This window comes from Haemaphysalis longicornis, unplaced genomic scaffold, assembly GCF_048455015.1.
Source record: "Haemaphysalis longicornis isolate Haplotype H1 unplaced genomic scaffold, Haemaphysalis longicornis Haplotype H1 scaffold_2, whole genome shotgun sequence".
NCBI classification, from domain to species: Eukaryota; Metazoa; Arthropoda; class Arachnida; order Ixodida; family Ixodidae; genus Haemaphysalis; species Haemaphysalis longicornis.
The window spans coordinates 184,039,409-184,064,985 of record NW_027526295.1 but is presented as its reverse complement, the minus strand read 5'-3'; the positions used below and the strand labels follow the sequence as shown (position 1 = coordinate 184,064,985).

At 47.1% G+C, this 25,577-nt stretch overlaps 1 protein-coding gene across 2 annotated transcripts in view; it reads left to right on the top strand.

Moving 5' to 3' along the window:
- Nucleotides 1-4,058: 4,058 nt before the first annotated feature.
- Nucleotides 4,059-25,577, top strand: part of LOC144169623 (uncharacterized) — a 30,982-nt gene continuing 9,463 nt past the window's right edge. Inside the window, exons 1-6 of one of the 2 annotated variants that reach the window (XR_013322481.1) lie at nt 4,059-4,478; nt 7,490-7,728; nt 10,814-10,957; nt 13,062-13,431; nt 15,148-15,330; nt 17,256-17,559. Coding sequence is in view for 1 of the 2 variants with exons in the window: in XM_077698876.1 (XP_077555002.1) it covers nt 7,503-7,728; nt 10,814-10,957; nt 13,062-13,431; nt 15,148-15,330; nt 17,256-17,559 (1,227 nt within the window). In the remaining variant the exon portion in view is untranslated. The remainder of the gene's footprint in view (nt 4,479-7,489; nt 7,729-10,813; nt 10,958-13,061; nt 13,432-15,147; nt 15,331-17,255; nt 17,560-25,577) is intronic. The other variant, XM_077698876.1, reaches the window with a different exon arrangement.

Sequence of the window (25,577 nt, the reverse complement as noted above, 5' to 3'; positions counted from 1 at the left end):
TTTTTTTGTGTGTGACCATCTGTCTACTGCAGTGCGCGTCCCCAGGAGGCCTGGGGAACTTAAGCCTCTTCATCGTAGGAGTATATGGTACAGGCAGTCCCTGCTCCCTGCATCTGTGAAGGAGCTCCCGTTCCTACAGGGCTCTTTGAGACGTCCCCCAGACGGTTCACCAGCTCAATTCCAGGAACTTCCCAGGCGATTGGTACTCTGCCTCTCTCTACGCCGGACGTAACCATGGCACTCCCATCTGCCCCATCTCTATCTCAATTTACTTTCCATCCTACATACATCAGGAGACTCCTCCCTTGCTCCAACTCACTAACCCACTTCTTCCCCTTCCCTCTTCCTTTCGCTTGTAAGCACATGCGCATGCACCCCTTCCCTCTCCCCCTTCCCTCTCCCCCCGTCCCCCACCACCTTCGCTTCTCCCATGTTTTCTATCGCAAGAAAGGTGCAATTTCAAGTAAAATGTGACGAACCGTACGCTTACCTGTCTTTATTTCGGCTACTCAACTTTTAGTACGAGAGGTTATCAGACAAGTAACCGCATGAAATACTTTTCTCCAAGAAAGTTGGCGGTGTTTTTCTACACATATGTTTATCCAAGTTTACCTACAGGTGATTTGACGCTGAGCTTAATTATAACTCCCATAAGGAGCCAACCAAAGCTTAACGTCAACATTTACAAATGCTCTCCCGACCCAGACATACGACTCTGGCCCGTCCAGTTGGCTGAAGATGTGGGGCCAGAAGCGCTGGTTACAAACAACCGGACAAAATAAAGCCAACCATGCGTCCAGAAATAGCAAAGTTCTCTTAATAAATTTCCCTCAGGAATAATATAGTTCAAAAATAAAGTTAATCTATCTATCTATCTATCTATCTATCTATCTATCTATCTATCTATCTATCTATCTATCTATCTATCTATCTATCTATCTATCTATCTATCTATCTATCTATCTGTCTGTCTGTCTGTCTGTCTGTCTGTCTGTCTGTCTGTCTGTCTGTCTGTCTGTCTGTCTGTCTATCTATCTATCTATCTATCTATCTATCCATCCATCCATCCATCCATCCATCCATCCATCCATCTATCTATCTATCTATCTATCTATCTATTTATCTATCTATCTATCTATCTATCTATCTATCTATCTATCTATCTATCTATCTATCTATCTATCTATCTATCTGTCTGTCTGTCTGTCTGTCTGTCTGTCTGTCTGTCTGTCTGTCTGTCTGTCTATCTATCTATCCATCCATCCATCCATCCATCCATCTATCTATCTATCTATCTATCTATCTATCTATCTATCTATCTATCTATCTATCTATCTATCTATCTATCTATCTATCTATCTATCTATCTATCTATCTATCTATCTATCTATCTATCAGCACTTACATTAAATTAAAAAAAAAGATAAATAAAATTTTAAATATTCTTCGTAAAAGCGCGTCCCTCACATTACACCAGAATCCTGCGTATACTATTCAAGAGTGCTAACAAAATAAGGACAACTCCTTTCCGTGTTATGATCACCACTGTAGGGTTCACCACAATGCCCAACCCTGTATCGTAGACTATTGTTTACCTCGACATGATTGCGAGTGTTCCGCGTGATTTATTAGCGGATAACCCGTGTCGCTCTGCAGTGCCGAAGCGGCCTGGAACCATTCATATTTTCTTGGGCCCCACGATGGCATCCTCAAACTGATTCTTTCCGATGATGGCAGTAGAATCAGTTGCGACTGCGTCCTTGGCGTTGGTGGCATAATTGTCGGTGTTGTACAGCGAAGCTCTACCGCGGCACACGGCCGCTGCGATAACGAAGCAAGGTTGAATTTCGCTTCCTTCCAATATAACTCTCTTCCCAAACCCACTGCAAATCGTCTTCCTGGAGGACCGGTGCGCCTGGCATACAAGAGAGAGTACACGTCGATATTGAACACGTTGTGGGTCTTCTCTTTATTGAACTCCTCACCGACTCAGGATGACGGGGATAGCTGACCCGGGTCGTCGGGAAGCTCAACCTGTAGTCTAACTAAGGGCTTCAGTGGGGCAGCATATGCGCTAGCTAGAGGTTACACTAGGATTGTCCGCAACGATCCGGCCGACTCCGCCCGACGTTCGATGGGCGTCGTGTGAATCATGGCTTGCATCGTCGTAAAGCGCGGCGCTTTCCGTTTTTTTTTTTTTTCATGGACAGGGCAGGGGCGTAAATTACTCAAAATGGACCTGGTATTTTTTTCTTTCCAGGGAACATAGCGCTGGTCTGGAGAGGAGTGCGCTGAAGACACGATAATTGCAGCAAGCATCATGAACACAGAAGCGTACAGCAGTCCTGTTGTGACGCATGCACTTCTTTTTCACTATTCGTTTTGTGGGGTCGACCTTGCAAGCGGCATGGTTTGCCTTTAGTGCATTAACGAGACGACAGGCAAGACAGGACAGACGCAGACACTTTTGCATCGGTTTTGCCTGCATTGAGACAGTACGACGGGATGCGTTTGTGGTTTTTTTTTTTTTTGCGTGATTGGCAAGTTCCTGCAGTTTGGAACTTCTCTGTGTTAACTTCCGGTTTGCCGAACAAGTTTTTCATTCCTTTATTCCACACCACACGAAACCCAATTCCACGACAAAACTTCGACGCCTTGCCGGCAGCGCGACCAAGTGCTTCGGCAGTGCGACCAAGGATTGTTTAAAAGCGGAGCATGCTTCTATCTCCCAGCGGTTCAAGCGGGTCCGCCGACAGAAAACACATTTAGGTAAAGCCAACTCTCTCGCAAGTACTCCCTAGATCTCAATTTAATGTAGATTTCTTCTAAACAATTAGGCTGCAGTTAATCGACAAGACGACTCTATGATACGCGTAGTTTTATTTTCTTTCATAATAAGCTACTTCGCCGTAGTGTTGTTAATATAATGGAATCCCCGCCTGCGTGAAAATATGGGCTTCTACAGGAGGGCTATGGTTACAGAAAATGGCTATATTTCCTGTGAACGGCGGTAAAGCATCTTCTCCCATCGCATCCGTGCTTACATCGTCTTCGCCCATGGAAGTGCAACTTCACAAGTTTCTCAGCGACTGCCACCTTGTGTGCACTGTTATCAGCGCCTGATCACACCTCGCAGCCGCTGATGGGCTGCACGAAGTTAGTCAAACAGCGAGACAGATGCAAACGTGCACTTTTTCCACCTTAAATCGTTCATAAGGTAGGCTCAGCCACGTGTGTCTTGCGCTGTTGTAATCATGCAATAAAGATTCAAGCTGTCGCTCACTCCGGCTTTTCCTTAACTTTTCGGCAATGTAACTTTTCGACACCTAGAACAGCGCTAGTTGCGGTGAACGAAAAAATTCCAACTGGTGGTTCTTTAGGTCACAATCGCCGGTGACACTGTTGTCCAATGTTACTAATCACGGGGCGCGCCCGTGAGGATAGCTAAAAGGCTTGCTTTGCATGCGCATCACGCTTCACGCTTCTAACATTACGGGCAAAAGTCCTTAAATTTAGAGCGCTTTTCACGAGGTTCAGTACGGTTCAGAACCTCGTGAACCGCACTGAAAGGCGTGTACTGGCCTTTCAAGGATTTTGCGGTTTGGGAGTGGCCACCAAATGCCAACCAGCATCTGTTCAGAGTTGGGCCCGGCGAGCCCACGGCTTCCACCAGATGCGGTGATTACGATAAAAGTGAGCCACCAAAAGTAATGGCGGTGCCTCTAACGCATGCGCAGATAAAGGTTGCTGAAAAGTTCCATTGCATCCCTTCCTCACCAACATAATTGGGACTGTCTGAAGGATATTGCCGGACCGTTTACACGTGCCGTTTGAGCGCTGTGGCGGACAGCACTAAATCATGTAAACTCCGAGAAAAAAAAAAAAAAACACGAAAAGTTCACACTGAAGCATACGTGTAAACAACAAAGATCCCTGCTTTCTCTCTTTCTCTTTTTTGCCTAAGTTTGACCTATTCCTTCAGCAGTGCTGCAGAGACTTGCAGTAGCTTTCGCACGAACCTCCTTTCTTTGCATTTTTTTTTCACGTGTTCTTGATATCCGAACGTCTCCACACACACCGTTAGCTTTATCACTTGCGTTTGCAGCCCACACGTGCGTAGCCCCACCTCACGCACTCACTTTCCATGCAGAGCTCGAAAAAAAAAACTTTCCGCCGGAAGGGTATGCGGAAGCGGCAGCACTTCAAAACCGCGGCATTGAACAGTTGTATTCGTGGCCATACACGGCTTAGCTAGAAGCTTGGCTCGACATCGTTGCCTCGACCCATCTTGTCGAAGGCAGGAGTGCGTGCGCAGGCGTGTTCTCACGGCTGATGAATCTTTCGCAAAGCCTCGACTAGCATCGCTGGCACCGCTACGACTAGCGAGTCTAAGGACTAGAAGTGCGGTCGCCTGATGAGCCAACTTCAAGCGGAGCTGCGCTGGCGTTGAAACAAGGAGGATTCCCGAGTTGGCCGAGGTAAGCAGCAACTTTAATTTCCTCAGAAGGCTATTATGTTCGTGTTTCAACTACGCCTGTTACGCGCTCCGAATGGGACCAGCAGATTGTGTTACCTGGATTCTTCTTGTTTCGTTTCTGGAGATAAGTAGTTACTTGTTTGTAGCCTATCAAGAAAGTTTGGCCCATTGTAATGTTTTGAGGTTTTAATACCTCACAGTGCACCGTGCTCGACAAATGTGTGAAGAGAGTATTCGGTTCGCCTGACTTCATTTACTTTCTTTCATCGCGCCCACATCTACTTTGAGAAATATCCTTTTTCTTTAAGCCATTTTAAATAAACCTAACCTAACCCATCAAGTGGCACACTTTTAGATATGAGGTCCTGCTATAGCGGGGGAGGATACACTAAGGAAAACAAGCGCGGTCACCGTGAAATTGCAGTAATGCTATAAATGTCCGACATCGTGAAGCGCTGCTAAAAATAACCGCGCGAGACCATGCACGTTACTCAACACGTTACTGAGAAGTTAACCGTTTCGCATAGAGGTACAGTCGCGTGCGATTTGAAGGTAATCGCGCGAGCTTCGACCGATAAAGGCGACAACGCCCCTGCGCGGCCATTTTCGGAGCGACTGGGACCTAGTTTATGCATTCTCCTCTCTCTCGGTCGCGGTTCCATCAAGCAGTGATCACTCCCGCGGCTAGTAAACCACCCTTTCCGCTTTGTGGTAATCTTGTGTGGTGGCAATCACGTGTGCGTTTTTTTCTTGGTTATCGTGAGCAACGATAGCGCCCATTGTTATAAATGTCCAGTATTTCCAGAGAATGCGTTTCTGCGCACCTTTTCGGGAACTGCTGTAAAATACCACGAGTGCGACGTCGTCGCTGCGTGCGCGATAAAAAAAAGGAAGGGGTTATTGATTTTGTGCTGGAGTGATGGCTGCTGGAATAAACAGCGACCGAGGGAGAGAAGGCGTAAACCAGGAACCAGGCAGAGTAAAACAAGCCGCGTGGGGGCGTTATCGTCGTGGTCGGTCGACGCTCGCGCGATTACCTTCAAATCGCACGCGACTGTACATCTTTCTTTTCTCCGTACTACTAATACACATAGGCTGGAAATTATAGTGAAAGCAGTTCAGTTTTTATATTCACTTTTAATCTATGCTAGCTAATTTTCTGTTTTTGGCGCTCTTTGCCCTAGTTGGCCTTGCGCCAATTAATTGCAACCATCATCAGAGTGAAAGCAGTATACAAATTTTGATTTCGATAAATATTTTACTTCTCCACATTTTTTTTTATTTTCGATAAGTATTTTACGTGTACGCATTGTTTACTTTTTCAAACAGGAGTGTAATGGGGAATTTTAGATCGTTTTCACCACAAGGAACGCAAAGCCCACCCCTACATTTCGTTAGAAGTGTAGGTGTGGGCTCTCAAGATAAGCACTCAATTCATTACACTTTTACGTAATATTTTGAGAAGCTGGTGCGGAGCGTACTTTAAGGTCGACGCAGGCACTAGGGGCATAAACACGCAGCCAATATTTCGCAAATTCTCCAAGTTGGACATGTAGCCCTTCATATACACATGCACGATGTCGTTAGTATAGTATCACCAAGTCAGTTAAGAACTTTAACACCAGAAAGAGCCATAGAGAACTATTAACATAATGTCTAACGTAGCCTGATGCAGTTACTGCACTATTTTTCACTTCGTTCGACGCACACTGTGCAAGACGCTCGTCTAAAACGTCCAAGAAGCGTGCTTTGAACTCCGCGGGCGACGTCTAGTGATAGAGCCCGGTTTTTGACTTGTAACATATGGGCATGCGCGGCCCGTATCGACGCGATGCCTTTGCGTTTTCTATCAAAGAGAAACGCTGTCTGCGGTACGTGCCGAGAAGCAAAGCGGAGATCACCTTACTTAGCGCTCTGGGATCGTTTTCCGCGTGTGTTCGCTGTTGCGGACACCGTTCATTGAGCCGTAGTCCTTCCAATTTACTGCGTAGTAATCGCGTGTATCATACTTGGATTTATTTCCTGGGCTTCACAAGTTACTGCTTTCTCCAAGGGATCCAAGTGGCCTTATACCCATACTATATATTAAGGATCTAAAGAACAGCATCGCCAATGCCGATTGCTGTTCGTTATCGCACTTCGTGAAGCAAACTGTCCGAATACCCTAAATTTCGGCTGCTTTCCTCAGGATAACCGATACAACTGCCCTGGAAATAGGGAAATGAAGAACGTTCCAGAAATAACGAGAACTGCGCGAAAGCTAAATAAACAGTGGGTGACTCCTCCCGGTGGGCTTCAGTTCGAGAACAGTGCACGTAGGCGTGTAGGATTTGCTTTTTGACACACCCACACACTTCATGGCTAAGCTTTTTATAGAAAGTGATAGCTTAGAGTCCTGACAGAACTTCTTATTCGTTTCGATCCACTTCTGGGTTATCTCGTGTTAGGCAATCCCTCAAGGGTTATTGGTTGGAACATTTACACATTTTACAATTTTACATATCGATGAGCAGCCTACATTGTACCCAGTTCTGATACAAGTGTTCATGACGTCGCAGTGGGCGCAGATATGATATCAACTCAGGGGTACCGGATTCTCTGAAACGGGGTCCATAATTTTGAAATGGCTCGCTATTGGCGTCAGAAACCCGTATTTTTATTGATTCACAAGCCCTGCGAGCACGCGAGAGCCGGAAGGAAATAACACATCTAACGCGCAAAGCGATGCGCAAAACGGCACGACCTGCGTTGTTTTACGGATCGTTTCGCGATAGCGACCTCAAGCTTGCGACAGCGCAGAACATGCGAGTGGCAATTTTACCGTTACGTGCCCTTCAATCATTCTCTGCACAATGTACGCACAATGGAACAGCGCGGTTTGCTCGTCACCTGCTTTTCACAAATTATATTTCTTATACCTGACCAATTTTGGGTCATGTCGCAAAGAAGTGTTTCCCTTATATTTCCCGTAAACCGTGCTGACTTTATGGAGCTTCGTTTTGTGCCCACAAGAAAAACTGAACCCATGGAGCAGCGTAGCAGCGGTACTAGCAGCGACGTGGTCATTGTTCTGCCCGACACCCGTGCCTGCTGGCCAGTGGCGGTTTCGGCGGCCGTCTACGTCTTCTTCAGCATGATAGTGGTGAAGTCTGAGGCCGTTACCTACGTCGGCCTCATGGACATGCTGCACGTGAACCGAGAAGCCGCCTCGTGGCCCCTCACCACAGCCATCACCGTGTCCCAGCTGGCAGGTACGGCATGGCTCGGGCCCTGCAAGGCGGCCCTTAGGTGAAGCCAACAGGTCACCCGTGTTGTACTATCGTGATTAATTGAAATACGAACAACGAAGCGCGTGGCTTTCAGTGCATGCCGCGCATTCTGGCGACAAGCCGTGTATGCGCATTAAGAACAGGTTACCAGAGTTCGTGTCCAATATACCTGCGTGCGCCGCTTTCACTCATCGCAGCAACAAAGTTGGGTAACGCTTGCGTGAGCGGGCGCCGAACTTGGTGGGAAGACAACACACTTAACTTTCTTACAGCCTTTTTGGCCGAAAAGGGTGTAAGAATCTTGTCCCATGCGAACACCTTTAAAATGTGTTTTGTTGAAAACAGGTGTAAGGATGAAAAAACGGTGTTCGTGTGAACACTAAAAAAGGGTGTAAGGTTGCTCAGAACCCTGGCCAGGGCAGCAGCTAGGCGTGGTAATGTGAATCGGCGGAGCGCATAGCATTCAACACACACTCAATACGCACAAGTTACACTTGGAACACAAATCTATTCGGCAAGAAAACCAACAGGATGCAAGCGGTACAGGGAGTGCATACTTACTTAGTAATACATGTGCTCTTCTTGCTTTTATATCCAGCAGAGGAAAGCCCCTCGATCGAATCGGTGGGCTTGTCGCAAAACATATATTTTAGCGCTAATTTTGGAACTAGGGATTTTACTATGAAAATGTACCAATCAACACGCAGATTTGCAAAAACGTTTTAATCACGAGGTAGTTTTTGTGCTCCATAACCTATATGAATTTTATTAAACACCAAACAAATCTTCCCGCCACCTCAACACCCTTCAAAAATGGTGTTCATTGTTTCAGCACCCTTTTTCCCAGAAGGGTATAAAGCTCCAAATTAGTGTTCGAAATTAAGAAAAAGGGCGTAAAGAAAAAGGGTGTTAGAAAAGACCGCCAACTCAGAAAAAAGGTGAAGAGAGCTCCAACTTTGGAGGCATTTTGTACTTGTTTACACGGGTGGACTGAACATTTTACACAAGCGGGGCGTGTTTTGTACCTCACGATGTTTAAAGCAATATTAATTGGCATAATTTATTACCCTTGAGGCTGTTTAAGCTTGAGCTAGTTTCGGTGGCGTTAGCAAAAAAATACAAAGAAAAAGAACTGCGGCACCTGTAAAGAGTGTCCCACCGCAGATAGGGTATTATAACAGTGAAGTCGGCTTTCGAGCTTGTTAGAGTGTGAGCACGAGGGGCTTATGCATATGCGCACCTCTTACTATACCATTTCAAAGGTACTAGTCTTTTTTTGGATTCTAAAAGGCAAAAAAAAAAATGGCGGAGCTTGCAATAGTGGTGCAAGGCTGGAGAAACAGCATAGCTGGGGACGACCTAGCTTGTTTCCGCCTTGGATCCCCTGGCAGTGATGGTGGGACCACACACACACACACACACACACACACACACACACACACACACACACACACACACACAACAGCCTTGTAAAATCCGTTTGAACTTGGCCTCACCCCTCAGCGGTCATCCTAGCTTAGCGAGAACATTGCAAAGCTTAGCAAACATAACAAAACTTAGCAACACCGGAAGAAACTAGGTCGACCCCCAGCTCCGCTGTTCTTTTTTTGCAACTGAACCCCTATTTCACACCGTCTGAACACCCTACAGAGAGCCAAGCGTGTTGCAGTCGGTAAACACATTTTCGCGACACGAGTATAGTCTTTTTAATTTTGAAGGTTCAAATTGGTGTTTAACGTGCCAAAGCTAAACTGGGGGCATCAGGTGCACCGTTCATAGAAACGAGCGATTATTGCATACGACCAATTATTTTTCTTTGCGTTTGAAAATTTCTTGCGATTAGAAGAGTATATTAGGGGATGTCTTGTTCTTTACAGTACTACTATGCATCCAAGCATGGCCTTATTCAATGAACAGCTGAACACCTTTCCCACGCCCTTTCAACACCCTAAAAAAAACGAAGGGTTTTGAATTATATCAACATTTTATCACACAAAAAGGGTGTAGAGCTAGGAAAAGGGTGTTGAGATTCAAGAAAAAGGGTATAAAGGCCTCCCAACACCCCTTTTCCGCTTATGCTACACCTTTTTTGGCTAAAAGGGTGTAAAAAAAGTTTAGTGTGAAACCAAAACGCTCACACGCCGAACGACGGTGTTTCCATATCAACGTTGGACACAAACTTTCGTAACTTGTTCCCACTGCGCATGCGCGGCCCGTCGCCAGGATGCGGGGAATGCACTGAAAGCCACGCGCTCAGTTGTTCGTATTTCAATTTATCGCGATAGTAAACGGCTGTGAAGAGCCAGAGAGCAGGAATTTAAAAAATTAGGCCAAAATTTGGTACAGAGCTCCTGTGCGACGAAATTGGCAGAGGGTAGAAACAGTAGGTAGTTGGTACAATGTTTAGATATGCTGATTTTTTAGGCGACCAGCGTAAAATGAACGAGAGGCACTTCGCGTTACAAGATTAATCGCAGACTGATGAGCTGCCCGATATGAATTCTGAAACCACTGCCTGTGGTAGAAGCGGGGCACATCGACAAATAGTTTGGCGAAGAGCGTGGGTGGGATCTTCTGCCGACCGGGGAGACCGAAGCAAGCTCCGGTAAAGGGAAAGGTCGAGGTCTATGGCATTGATAACGGCTTAACCGGTAACAGCCGTTCAGAGTTTATCATTCTATTATCTCTGGAGTGGCTCAAAGTGAAGGAATTGAGCCATTTGCAGTTCAGGAGGCAGTCATGCGACCTGAGAGACGTAATGTTTTGTGGGTGTTTAATTCGTGACGCCTGCTAAGCGTTGGATTTGGCCGTTAAAACTTTCAGTTCAGATTGCAGCTCAATCCTTCCTTCACCTATCTCGGCCACTTCCAGATACAGCGCGGCTTTGCGAACAACGCACTGCGCCAAAATTAAAGGGGGGGGGGGGGGCAGTGTATAATGTTAGGTTTATTTCTAAAATTTTGTTTCAATCATAGCCTCTCTCGGCGAGGGCGTTAAGCTGTTACGCTATTTCGACTCCTTCAACACCTTGTGCGATCTTACCGACAAAGTTGTCGATGCTTTCCAGGACCTCTGTACGGTGTTCTTGGCCTGTATTTCTGCGAGAGAAATCTGTTGTTGGCCGGCGTCGCGCTGTGCTCCGTGCCGGTGATTCTGTGCGCCTTGGCCGACAGCCTCGCCATGATGATCTTCCTCTACGGAATCCTTTTCGGTGAGTGCGGTTGCACCAAACGATGGCGTGCCTGCTTCTCTCACTCAGTACATCATGACTGACTTTATAGCCGGGCTTTCTGACTGGAGCCACGTATAAAATTTTTGTTCACCACCATCGCCTCCCCAACTTGTCAGCCTTACGACCTTTTGAGGAGGTGTAAGAATTTCGGCAATCCTAAACGACTTTGCGAAAGGTCTTGATATACTAAGAGCGGTAAGGGATGGATTTCGTTGACCCTGACATCCATATCACGCAGGTAGACTTATTGAATTTACTATATATGGTTGGCAAACATAGGTTTTTCCAGTGCGCTTGTGAGCTTGTTTTTAGTTGGCATTCCAGCGTAGATCGGCAAGGATTTCGGCCTTTTACAGCGAAGATGTCTTGCGCTAGGCTCTTAACAATATTTTCTGCATCATTTGGGTCGCGTCGACAAAGAATCCCACGTGCTTGCTCTAGGATAGTAAGAAGTGCTCCGTAGTTTTTAATGTAATACAAGTTGGAAAAAAATCGAACTGTAATTGGCTGCTAAGACGACTAGCATTACGGTGAGTTTCATTAACTTGCAAGGATTAGTTTAGTAAACGAATTCCCGTCTACTGTCAAAACATGTCCATCTGCAGAGAGAGAGAGAGAGAGAGAGAGAGAGAGAGAGAGAGAGAGAGAGAGAGAGAGAGAGAGAGAGAGTGAGCGAGTGAGCGAGTGAGAGAGAGAGAGTGAGCGAGTGAGCGAGTGAGTGAGTGAGTGAGTGAGTGAGTGAGTGAGTGAGTGAGTGAGTGAGTGAGTGAGTGAGTGAGTGAGTGAGTGAGTGAGCGAGCGAGCGAGTGAGAGAGATATTTATTAGAGGAAAGCAGAGAGGTTTGCCGGCATGTTCCCGCCCACATGCTACTCTGCGGGGATGGGGAGAAGGGAGTAAAGGCCCTAAAAGACTTAGGACAGAAGAAAGGGGAAAAAAGAAGAGATTAAAAGAAAACGTGAACACGAAACGTTGCATGGTGACGTAAAAGTCCACACGATCTCACAGGTAAAGTTCTAAATTGTCTCTGCGACGCCGATTCCGTGTAAATAGTCAAATAAGGCAACCAACACTTTTCTCTGGGACAATGGAGAGGGCCAGGGTCCAAGGAGACCTGTAAAAGATATAGATGCGGAGAGAGTGTGGCTACGGAAGACAGTTGTGACCTTGTTAAATCAAAGCTATACCACAACAAATTGTATGAGAATCAATTTCGAATGATTTGTAGGACGTTATGCGTGCGTGTCTTCATTCATGTGCGCGTCTTTTATAAGGACCATACATAGCACAATTTAGCTGTCTATCGGTAGCTCCTCTGTTCTTTCATCTTCGCAAGAGGCGAAAGGCCCGGAATTTTTCTTACGGAGACGAAAATCGTAAGTGCACGAGCCTGTCAATTTTGTGGCCTTTTAATCCTCAAGTGGTCCAAAATACTCAGTAACTTTACACTACAGCGCGTTGCATAATCTAGGTGTAGGGCCGCCGCTTAGAACCTCACTTTGAAAGATATATATATCGGCCGACTTTCATATCCTATGCTGGTTCGGGAAGATAAAGGGGCATTCTACAACAAAAAAAATCGTTATCAAGCAGGAGATTCATCATGATACTCTAAAACAACCGAACGTAAATAAAATGCGCAGTCACGGCTTCTTGAATTATGTCCCTTGGTCGGCTGGAGGACGTATCGTGCTCCTCATTATACGGTATCCTAGATTTATATTGTATGATTTGTTGAGCGGCTCCTTTCATATCATGCATAATCATCCTGGCCCAATACACCAGCCATCTTCATGGATTCGCTTCACTTTTTCTTACTGAGACAATTTAGGATTTAATTGTACACTTGTGTCACCACATAACTGTCTTTGGTGCTCTTTGCCCTTGTTCGCCTTGCGCCATTAAACTCAAATCATCATCATGATCTGTTTAGTAGCGTTTCGTATAGTTTCATATTGTTGTATCTTGCTGTCCTTATGGTTTATTTTGAGGGCTGTGAAAGCTGGCGAAGCAAAATGAAGTGACTGTGGGTTCCAATGTCTTATAGAAGTGCCGGAACACGTTTAATGACCAGCACCGCGACAGGTCTAGGCGCAGCCTGCTCGGACGTGATTCCTTACACCGTGGTCGCTCGCCATTTCGTCAAGTACCGAGGGAGCGCCATGAGCCTGCTGTTCATCTTGACCGCTGTAGCCAGCTTCGTGTCTCCCCTCATCGCCGAGGGGCTACGGCACGCATTAAACTTCCAGTACGCCCTCGTGGTTCTTGGTGGCCTGCAGCTGTTCATGGTACTGGGATGCATTGTCGTCGACCGGGTGCCACCCAACGCCAACGTCTTGGACCTTAGCGGATGCCACGAAGACGTCTCGGCTGCTGCCCGGAGAAGCAGCTTCGACACGGCCTCGTACTCTCACTCCTGCTCCAGGACCTTCATCGAGTCCCTCACGATGCCCGAGTGAGCCGTCTACGTATGTACCCCAGAATAGGGAGAGTCTAAACATTTATTGATACGAGCGGTGACTGAAAACTTGGAACTTAAGGTCTACTTTGCAGATTCCATGCCAAATAAGGTGACAACGCCGACGCTTTAATGGAGGAACAGCGGTGTTCAAGACCCCGTTTTACGCGAAGCTTATGTGGCTAGGGCTTTTTGTATTTTGTATGTCCGCGAACAAAATCAGGTGGCTTTGAAGCACGAAGCGTTCTATAGCTCAAAATGCTGGGAAACGAACGGCCCGGCGCATTTATAGTCCGCGGTCATCAACAAAGCTTCAGGCCGTTGCAGGCATAATTTGGGCATTTAACTCATAACTTTGGTAGGCATCTTGAATGTATCAGTTATATGCGGGACGTGTTTTAAAGATAAGCACACTCGGGTAAATTGCAACTGTTTCTCAAAAATCACCGTCGTGCGACCCGCGTCGGCCTTTGTCGGCGTTCCAGTGGCTTGCGTGTTGAGTTTCCTCCGGCTCCTAGGGGTTGCGGCATGGTCGTAAAGACAACCTGCCGTTAATTTTCTGCTGTCGTTATAATAGCATGCATTGTGGTCTCCAGCTTCGTTTGTCACCAAATTTCAGGGTACAATGTCTTCAGAATTTTAGCATGCGTAACGTTCACGTCAAGACTCGCATCAGCACAAACATACACAACGGATGTCAGTGCAGACATGGGCACACTGCGAAAAAGCACTGGCAGGACACGTCGGGGAACTATGGCCGCAATGAGATATGGCGTGAAGTACGGCTCTTGTGTTACTGAACCAAAAACCTTCATACAACTAATGAATACAGTCGTTTTCCATATTTCCTTCTAAACTTCTACCTCGCACCGCTAAATGGTACCCCTGTTTGTAGGCACATAAGAGTCGAGAGGACAACACCGGACGCTGTCTCGCCGCTGACCTTGACTGCACCGTTTAGGCCATCTTTCTGGATCACAATTCCTCCTTTGTATCTTTCCATGACTACGCACTTTATAACGTTAGGCCTTATAACAACGACGTCATGCCTCACAAGCTTCGCGACTGTGCTTATGTCTGCTATCCGTAATTATCCAAATATTACCCGCCCCGTCCGGCAGAGGTTACTCAGATAGTACAATGAAAGAACTCTCCCGCCTCCAGGGGAAGTGACAGGGTGTCAAAATGACAGTGGGTAAATCCTGAAATATAGTTTTTATCGCCCGGTAAACGTTAAACGAAAGACGCTACCGCAAAAGCTCAAGACCTAAATTAAGGCTAGCTGCTACCCTATACTAAACGTCTACTGCAGAAAGAGACAACGGGGAAGGTACATTACACAATGCGGGACCTTCAACTGACCTTTCTATAAAAATATACAATGTATAAAATATAAAATCTAGAGTATATAAAACATTTCTTGACACAAATACCTGCACAAAGTTTCTCTACCCCTTCTGCCATACAATTTTGGCTTACGTGCCATTTTTTTTTTTGCCCGAACAACCAATTAGCTTGTCTGAGAGATGGTGTTTCCTGTTACGCGAGTGGCAGGGAGGGCCAGCTAACACAAACAACTCCCTCCCGTGCGATCTGGTCTACCTCTATCATTTCCCATGCCATCTGGCTTTTGTTCCTACAGGTGATACCCGGTTGTTAGAAAGTTGTTGCGCATTGGGCCGTGTTCCTTTTCCATTGTCGATTTTCGCGCAGTGGACGTTCAGCACCACAAGAGCACTTCCGTGTTTCCGGAGGAAGCGATGTTAGAGAGGGCCCGCGATCGACGCTACTGGGGAGACTTGTGCCTACCGACGGTCCTGGAGAGGCTGCGAACGGCGATGCGGAGATAATCCCCACGCCACACATGAACCTAGTGGTTCATCCGGCGGTAGACAGGTAAGCGACGCCGGCGGAGACAAACACAAGGCCGCGCCCTTCACACTGAAAACATCTGCCACTCGAAACGCCAAATGGCCGGGATTCCGTTGAACAAATGTTTTGTAAGACTGACTACCAGAGATGGTCGAAATGGTCCGAGTGTTACCTATTCATCTTCCCCTCCCAGGGTGAGGAATAAATATTTAAAAAATTGGTTGACGAGGACCACAGCGCGGAGGGCAGTTCTCTGTCCGGATGTTTCTAGGCGATTGTCACCAATCGACCCCTCTTGACCAGCTTTTTCTTTTTGTGGGTAGGGGAGGGGTGCAAGAATGTAAGACATTCTGTGGCTAACATTCCGGCGTAACATTGTGTGAACGAGCTCATCGAGTGTTGGAAAAGTGACGATGAAGTCCCCCAGGCGCGAATAAATTACCGGAAGCTTGTTATAGTCGTAAATAGAAAATGCATTGTATCGCATAATCTATTATGATACACAAATATCTCGCTCTCTGGCATGACAGCGTTCGACATGCAGCCGTTGCCAGCCACCCTGAGATACACCCACCAGGTACTATAACCTTTAAGTCAAAAAGGAGCTTTATTGGTGCTTATACCCTGCCCAAGCTTATACCCTAAACCAGTGTTTCACTAAAGGAAATTTAGAGCTTGTTCTTTTTCTAAAAAAAATATCAAGACAGAACATTAAGACTGTGAGTAGTTTGGTTCCTTACTGCTAAAAGTTCTACGCACTCACTCTCACTCATACGAACCCGCATGCTCTGAAGGGTCGTTATGACACCCCTACTGAGCAGGCTACCACATACTGCTCCCGTAACTGTTTCCTTACCAATGTGGGGAGCAACCCCAGAAAAGCGCCTCCTCGTTAGTAGCCGTATCGGGATCCCATTCATCGTCCCGCCGCTCAGTTCAGTAAGGAATGATCTCCTTCCTGGTTAGCGATGAGCAGCTCTTTATAATGATCATGATGATGATGCTGAATCTGGTCTCCTTGGATCCAAGCATACATTATTTAGGATAATATCTGTAGGGTTAAGCCCGCAATACGCAGCAAAATGTTTCGCTTACTAAGGTACAAGGTTTTACTCCTTGGTTGCATTCTTGGGTACAGCGGGAAAAACAGACACGTACTCACAGAATAAACCGAACAAAGCGCGGTTCGGTTTACTTGTTCCGTTTAATTGTTCCGTTTACCCGTTTGCATCTGTGTGGTATTGTTAACAGCGGAGTTGCTTAGCAAATCGTAATTTTTCGTGTCCGCAGTGAAGTATCCGCAATTGCCCAGCGCGCGCACGTTAATACGTGCCTCGCGGCGACCGCCGGCAGTTGGCAAAACCAAGAAAATTCCCAGCGCTTGTGTGTGCGTTCCTCGCAACGATCGCCCAGCGTCCCCTGCACACGTTTGTTAAGCAAAGCGTACCCACTTAGTGAAATTGGCCAATATTGCGGCGACCGCCGGGCAGCTAAAGAAACCGAGAAAATGTCGAGCGCTCGTGTGTGCGCACCTCGGAGCGACCGCCCAGCTTCCCATGCGCACGTTTGCCAAGCCAAGCATGCCATTTAGTCAGATTGGCCAAGAGTCGCAAAAACGAAAACCCCCAGCCTTCGCCGTAATCGTAGCAACACTTGCTCGGAACGACAAAGACACGTCATAGCCTACGTCCCTCCAAGGTGATGCCAAATGATTATCCCTTTCAAAAACAATGAAATAATTTGACAATTATAGCAACAATGATGGAGTAAAGGTCGTTCCGGCAGCGAAGATGCAAGTAGGCTGCAATCGTGGACTTAAACCGTCGTGATGGTCGTGAAGGTTGCGTACAGCTTCGCTGGTTCTAAGTCTTACGCGTCAGTGTGAGCTTCCTTCACTTTTTTTTTTTTTTTTGCGCTGTACCAAGCATGTTACTTTTAAAATCACGCAGGCCTCCTCCCCGTCCCGGGTGCTCGCAGCCGCAGGAGGCGGACCGTTTGCTCCAGAGGAGCGCGGCGCCCACCAAATGGAACAGGCTGGCGCGCAACTGTCGTTCGATGCGGACCTGGAGGTTCGTGCACGTCGGGGCTTCCCGGGCCGTGACCATGTTCGTGCTCATCTCGTTCGCCATGACCGCTGTGGACTTCGGCAAGGACAGCGGCCTCGGCAATTTTAAGGCGGTTACCCTCGTCACAGTATACGGGCTTGGGGACCTGTGCTCACGCGTTGGAACTGGCCTCGCCCTCGACTTCAAGGTGAGATAGCTACGTCACTCATTGGGGTCGCATGATGCGCCAGACACATGGGCGTCCGAGCAATTCGTTTTCCGGCACGGCGAGGAAAGCAGGTTGGACGCGCACGGGCGCGGATGATGGGGGGTGGGGTCTTCCGGCAGCCAAACCGGTTTTCGGAGTGGAGGACACGTGCGGAAACGCGTACTTTTCCGCAAATGTATTTCGGGTTTCAGTCTGCGGACGTCATTCAGGAAAGTGAGGGGCTTCCTTTTGTTCATTCACGCTCATCTAGTTCAGGGGTACGCGACCTGCACAATCGGCTGGCTACCCGAACCCTCTGCACAATATCTCCTCTGTGTCTGCACCAGTGGGCTTTGACCCGAGTGTTCCTGCTAAGGGACGAGAACGAGGTAGACAAACACATCGGTGCTGATTTAACATAGCAAGGAACTATAGAGGCAGGCTACAGGCAGCCTCAGTAAACGTAATATAAAAAGGGAGCGCGAGTTTAGATGTCATGCTCGCCGACAACGGCCGAAAATATCCTAACGTGATCGATGGGCCTAGTGGTAGTCCATGATTTGTACGGTTGAGGTTTGTAAAAATGTATGTACAAACGAATGTACAGTCCTTGTCCATTCTTTGCGCTTAACTATACAAACCCCGAAAATTTCCATTGGCGATCATAAATGTCTTATCAAAGCCAGGAGCCGGAGAAGCAGTACGAACAGTTCTTTTTTGGGGTTTAGATGGGAGTGATTTACCTAACTGCAATAAATAAGTGTAATGACCCCAGAATAAAAGATAAAGCAATGGAGGCAAACCGAGCAAGTGCGCATAGCCACCGAAAAGAAACAGAAAAAGACGATCAGCCTGTTTTGTAAGCGTTTTTTGGTCTCCATGCCACTGCGCCCGCTTGAGTGGCATTTGACTCTCACCTGTTATCAAGAAAACGCAAATGGAGTGGAGTGGTCACTGAGCATGGGCAGGTGGTCACCTATACAGCCGGTCATGGTATAGAGCGTCTATAACGGCAGCCGGAACTCATCCGGAGCCCAGAATGGAATGGCAGCCTACAATTCTCATCGCATTGCAGACACTCTCAAATCTTGACAATGGATGCGCATGTAGTTTTACGCCTATATGTGCGACATTCCGGGCCATTTTAAATCTGTTTGGAAAAATATTTGTTCATTGAAAATGTAAGTGTACAAGAACACTGCAACCAACCAAGCCTCAGCGAATTGCTTGCCTCATCACACGCCAGCTGGTTCTTAACGTTTACGTTATGATTCAGTTTCAGTGTCGCGTTTCGAACACATTTCGGTCTCATAACGACCTCCAGATTTCTCAGTGAGGTGATGAAAAGGAAGTGAGCACTTGCCAGCAGATGCCGCACCACTGTTTAAGCCGGCTACCTGCGCTGTCCGCGTCGATTCTTGGGGTGAATTAAAACACTTTAACCACGTCTAGCTACATCCGTCTCACGCATGTCAGCTGAATACGCATGGTTTCTGCCAACAAGTGCCATGTACCGTGTTTGTGCCCTGAGTAGGAAAAAAGCTAAGCAAGCGGAAACAAGTCACGCTGAGCTCATATGCGATGGCTGTCAAATGAATGGTTAGTTGAATTCTTCCAGTTGCATTATATGCGATGGCTGTCAAATGAATGTTTTAGAATTCTTCTAGTTGCATTCATCCTCATTTCTTTAGACTCACCAGATTTCAAAGTGCAGTTGCTGCACTCCCACCTTTCTTCCCTTCCCTACCCTCGGCCTCCAGTTACCCCCATTACCATATATAGAGATATCAGAGCCCACAAATTCAGACGATAGGAGGGTGAATACACGCAGCTCTACATTCACAACTGAAGGTTAGTTGAAAAAAAAAAAAAACGTGAGCCTATATACACAAAAAAGACCACGAGTGTCAAGAGAGATCAACTTCGACAACCTGGCAATCCACAGGATTTAATTTTTTAAGAATAACATACATTCTCACCAATTACTGCCATTAACGACGACACTCCCGCCACCGCAACCCCCTCTATCTAAAGCCGAGACAACCGCCTCTGGACGGCTGCAAAAGAATTCCCACGGCGCTCTAGTGCACACCATATACCCCAAATTCTATCCCGCTGCCTGCAGTCACTGCCCCCAACCCGGCGCCCTGTACTACAAGGTATATATATAGAGAGAGAAACATCTTTATTGCCTGCGAGAGGTTACCTACTGTCGCCGGCCTCCTCGGGGGGGGGGGGAGGCAGCGTGTTCGGCCGCTGGCGTTCAAGGGCCGCCAGCGCAAGCTGAACGGCCTCCCGCTGTAGGTTGCAGTCTGTGCTGGCCACCGCACTGGCAAGGCGTGGTGGCAGCGTGTCCATGAGTGGGTCTGTCTCTTGGCACTCCCATAACACGTGCACCATGGTGGCTCGATCCCTGCCGCACACCGCACACACATCACTTTGGTATACCTCCGGGCATACATGCTTTGCGAGTACTGGCGTCCATATTGCGCGTGCCTGCAGCTGTCGTAGCAGTACTGCCTCCCGTCGGGTGAGATTCCGGTGTGGTGGCGGATAAGTCGTTCTGTTTTCCCGATACCAGGTCAGCACCCCTTTATATGTGCCAACCGGTATCATCCCGTCATTGTCGCCTTCCGTAGGTCGAGGGCTCAGGGCAGTGCTGTGGCCGGTGAGCACATGCGCTGCTGGGTCTGCTTCCTCGTTACGGTTCGCACCCGTGCTCACCGGGCCCATATGCGCTGGGAACCACCTGATAGTCGCTGGCACTAGTCGTTGTGGTAGGGCCCCGCACACCCTAGACGCGCACGAGGACACTTTGTTTGTAGCGAAGTTCATAACCGCACTACGCGAGTTGCTTAACACTGTTGTGCACTTTGGGTTAGTTAGGGCTAGTGTGATGGCCAGCTCTTCTGCTTGGTTGGAGTCCCGAGCCCGTACGCTGCCCGCCGTGTACAGCTCCCCTGAGGTCGCCGCGACCACGGCCACAGCGTACGTGTCCGGGCGGTCTGGGTATGCCGCCGCGTCGACATAGTATGCACCAGTGTCCGCGGTATATGTAGCGGTGAGGGCCTTTGCTCTGGCCAGGCGACGTTCTTGGTTCATCTCTGGGTCCATATGTTTGGGAATTGGTGGAACCTGCAGAAAGCCAAGCAGCGCGCGCAGCAGCGGCGATCGGTCCTTGTCCCCCTGCAGCCTCGTTTGAGAACCTATTCTTTGTAATATCGATCTGCCGGTCTTTGTCTGTGCTAGTCTTGTGAGTTGCGCTGTATGTTGTGCCTCTGCTATTTCGCTTAATGTGTTGTGTATTCCTAGCTCTAAGAGGCGCTCTGTATTAGTGTGTGTATAAAGGCCTAGTGCCGTCTTATATGCTTTGCGTATCAAGGTTAGGAGTGCCAGTGAAACCCATCCCTTACCCTCAACCCTAACTCAACATACGAGCAGTGGGCGGGCCAGGTGGCCGTGACCGACCTCTGTCTAGCGTAGCCTGGTGGAGAGGGCGTGGGCAGCTAGCAAGGACCAGGGCTTCCCGGACCATAGCAGACCCAAGGGCGAGCGGGCGCCCAACAATCATCGCCTCAAGCCCGTTAAGGTGAACGTTTGCTCGCTCACTTGCCCACTCGCTCCCTCTAGTGACGGAGCGAGTGAGTGAGGGAGAAATAAATAAATATTAAAAAATTATCCGGGAGGATATTAGAAGAATATCCTGTAAAAAAAGAAATTTCCTTTATTTTTGTGCAAAGTCGTCGAAACTTGGCTGACTCAAGTTTCTCTGCATTTACAAATATAAAATCTTCGGAAACTACCCGTCTGAGCTGATTGCACTGTTTGAACAGAATAACTGTGTTGAAAAAGACGGGTGTTCGACCGCACAAGGCACAGTGTGAAGCAGTCTGAATTTGCAGATAGTGCCCGCGTATTCGTCCTTTTACACAGTGGCCCCTCTGTCCAATATACAAAGATCACAGGACAACAAACTGCCATAAAGGACCCCTACTGCACAGGCAACGTACTTAAGTTGCCTATAGAAGTGACAACTGGGCTCATCAGCGTTGAATTTGAAACTTGTTTATGGTAGCCCACTTACACACTGACACTAAGAAGGGAAACGACAAACCACAGAGCTGACTCGCAACTGATTTTTTTATTAGAACGGACACACATTTATATACAACTTAAACCAATGTGACCACACACGTCATACGTACGTCCCAATCCATCGTGTTGATGAAGGCGCGGATGAAGGCATGAACTGTGTGGATGAAGGCGCGTTTTATCTTTGCGCGGATGAGGGGATGAACTGTGTGGATGAAGGCGCGTTTTATCTTTACGCTGGAGGAATTTAAGCTAGAGAGTGAAATAAGTTGCCTATGGTCCCCAGTAGCGTCACTAAAGAAGCCTTTATTTAGTGACGCTAGTCCCCAGCACACTTGTTATAAGGCTTATCTTTATTCTACGAGTTTCTAGCGACCAGGGCGGAAACGTTTGCTAATTTGGTGGAAATAAAACCAAAGTTAACTTTATTGGCGTAACCAACTTTTTACCATATAAACTTTAGATCTCTAGATGAAAAAAGCGTAGATTCGAGCTATGGAGTTGCGTGGTTTTGAAGGCTCCAAATGAATTAGCAAGCACTTTTGCAATGGTTGCTAAAAAGAGAGCAAATGCAAATCTGCCAAAGCTGTGTTGGGGACCGTAGATATAAGTATATTGTCTTTACCCTATTGGTCGCTTATCCGATTTCATTGTTCTGTGGCCTTGGTTCTATCGGACAGACGGGGCCCTGTGTAAACACCTGACTACACAAGCATTATCTACACATTGAGTACCTTTTACTTTGGCATTTAGCATCCCACTAGGTCTCGTGTGGTCGTACACCCGTCTATTTCCAATAAACCTGGCTGTTCAAACAATGCAATCAGCTCACTCGAGAAGTGTCCGAAGCTTCTTATACCTATAAATAGAGTGATACTTGTGTCAGGAGACCTTCGGTGACGTCGCACACACAGTTTTGTTGCAGTGCGCGTAACGTAGAAAATGCAATCCTGCGCTTAGCTTGGTCATTCAAAAGATGACCTTACTCGAAATGCGCGGTCTTTTGAGTACATAAGTTTAGGTTACTATTTTCAACAAACCTTCAGTTGTGAGTGTAGTGCTGTGTTTTCTTTTCCCTCTTCTCGGCGGTGTTTTAATGCGGAGTTCACCCGTTCACATACTAGAGCCCCTTTTCTCTCACACACGATGGCAGTGCGCGAAGGTCATGACATCAATCTTCAGTGGCTGCCTGGTCACTGGGGCATACAAGGCAATATTAGATCTGATGCAGCCGCCAGCGCAGGCCACTTTATGAGCAGTACGACCCAGCTTCCTTTATCCCGAGAGGGCAGCAACGCCCTTATCCTCGCAAGTGGATGGACTGCACAAATGTCGGGGTTGCAGGACCCCTGCAGGGACCACTGCAGGACTCCTGCGACCACTGCAGGCTACTGACCCGCCCTGCAACTTCCGCTTTCCACGCGGCATCAACAAGCGGTGTGAAGGAGTGTTGCACCGACTTCTCCTGGATGTAGCATTTACTCGGAGTTTTAAGTTCAAGATAGGTTGGGACGATTCCCCTCTGTGCCGGACTTGCGCTGTGCGTGAGACTGTAGATCACTTGTTGTGCGTCTGCCCTCGGTTCGCTGCTCCGCGGAAAACTGCAGCGAGCTCCCTCTCTCGTGTACACCATGGAAGCAGTCTGGAACTTCGTCATTTTCTTGGGCCCTGGGCCGATACTGCTGACAGTACCTTAGGCGCAAAAGTTCTACTCGAGTTCCTACTAGACACTGAACTTGACAAATTTCTCTAGATCAGACAGAGCAAGTGTGTCGCGATATCTACTCTTTCGCACTGTGGCGTTCATCTATTTACTTTGCTTGCGTTGGTGTCGCCGGCGTTCATCGATTTATTTTTCTTGGGTTGGTGTTGTTACTTTTTTTTTTGGCGTCGTTTACTTTTCATTTTGTTTGAGTGTTTACATTAATGATTCTCTTTTCAATTGTATTTTTATGTCAGGACTCTGCTGGCAGCATTACCTTGTTTTTACGTTTTTTTCAATGTTTCTTGTTTGTCTTCTACCTGCTGTAACCCTAATGTCTAATATTCATTACTCATCAACGTAGTCACCCGCCATCTGGTGTAGCAAGCCTTGTCCCTAGCGGGGCTGACCTCACCAGTTCACATTAAAGAGCCTTCTCTCTCTCGCTCTCGCTCCCGCTCTCTCTCTCTTGCTCTCTTTCTCTCTTGCTCTCTTTCTCTCTTTCTCTCTTGCTCTCTTTCTCTTTCTCTCTCTTTCTCTCTTGCTCTCTTTCTCTTTCTCTCTTTCTCTTTCTCTCTCTTTCTCTCTTCTCTTTCTCTTTCTCTCTCTTTCTCTCTCTCTCTTTCTTTCTCTCTTTCTCTCTCTCTCTTTCTCTCTTCTCTCTCTCTCTCTCTCTCTCTCTCTCTCTCTCTCTCTCTCTCTCTCTCTCTCTCTCTTTCTCTTTCTCTCTCCAAAGTATCGCCACAGCCAGGACCGTGTAACGCCCTGCCTTTCCACAAAAATGCGGATTTGGCGGAAGTAAAACTGTTAATCTTTTAAGAGCGCAAGTGAAGATAATTGGTCGAACAGTATTTTGAAATGCCAGAAACTGAAAACAAAAAGAATGAAATTTTCATAAAAACGATCTGGCATATACAAAAATAGGCATTGTAAGAGTAAACAAAAATGTCTGCAAACGGTCGTTCAAAATATGAATAAAAAATGGCGAAAATGAGTGAGCCCTGAATTTCCCCAGAAATGTATAAGCGCGTAAATGAAGATAGTTGGTCAGTTATCGCAAATAAAAAATTTTGGCAAACCAAAACCATAAAATAGAAACGAAATTCACAAATGCTCAGGCAAAATAAAAAAAAAATGTGCATCTTATGCACGTCCTCCAAAAAACAAAGGACGCTAAACTAAAAACGCGGAAAAGAAGGTTGCAAACGCGAATAAAGAAATAGCCAAAACAGACCAACCCTGCACGACGCCTCAAATTTTCGAGATGAAAAAAACACTTTGCGAGAAGAAACAAGTGAAAACTTAAAAACAATAAAAAAATCCAACGCCTTTTGCTACTCAGCCATTACTGGCTGTAAAGAACTTATTCTAGACAAGCGGAATAAGGTTGATACCTACGCATTAGTAGACAATTCTCTAAATTTCTGCATATTTTGTGTGCTGGCTTCTTAATTCGAGTATGCATATGTCCAACTCGCGCGACTTCTTCCTTTGGTTTCTCTCAGAACCCGTCTCTGTTCCTTGGTTTGAAGGCCACATGGGTCCTACCATGGGAAATAGGTTGACAGATACCAATAGACAAAAACGGCAGACAGATAAAGACAGACTACGAAGAACTGCGTGAAAAGCCCAATAAGGCTAATAGCAGTAAAATAAATTCTCGTGCAGCGGTCACACGGATGGAAAAGCAAGTCCTTGTGGCCGCTCGCTTAATTACAGGCGCGACATGCGGGAAATCATTCATGGGACGTGTCTTTTCCACGATGGCTGTCCTAGGGCCGAGAATAATTAACTAGATCGTCGGAAACAGTTTAGCACACTGTTTACGGGCGAAAGGGGCCATTTGCAGCGAGAGTAGCGCAGTGGGCGTTTCACGCACTGCTGCTGGAACATTGAAACATAGCCGCCGTATGCCTCAACGACCGTGCAATTAAAAAAAATACCACGATGCCTACGCAGCGACGGGCGAGAAGTTAAGGCGAAAGTAATTAAACAGACATCCGTTGTTGTGTAGCCGCTTTCGTGCGTTGAACAGCAAATTCGTTTTTGTGTGTGTGTGTGGGAAGCATAGCTTTGCGTTGCTTTTGTGGAGTCCTTGCTTATTGTCTCCTTTTCACCTCCGTACTCTTCATTAGCTGTTTAAAGTTATTTAGCTTTCATTTGGGAGCCGATTGCTGCGGACAATAGAAACAATTATTCAAAAACAAATATTTCATTTGGCACT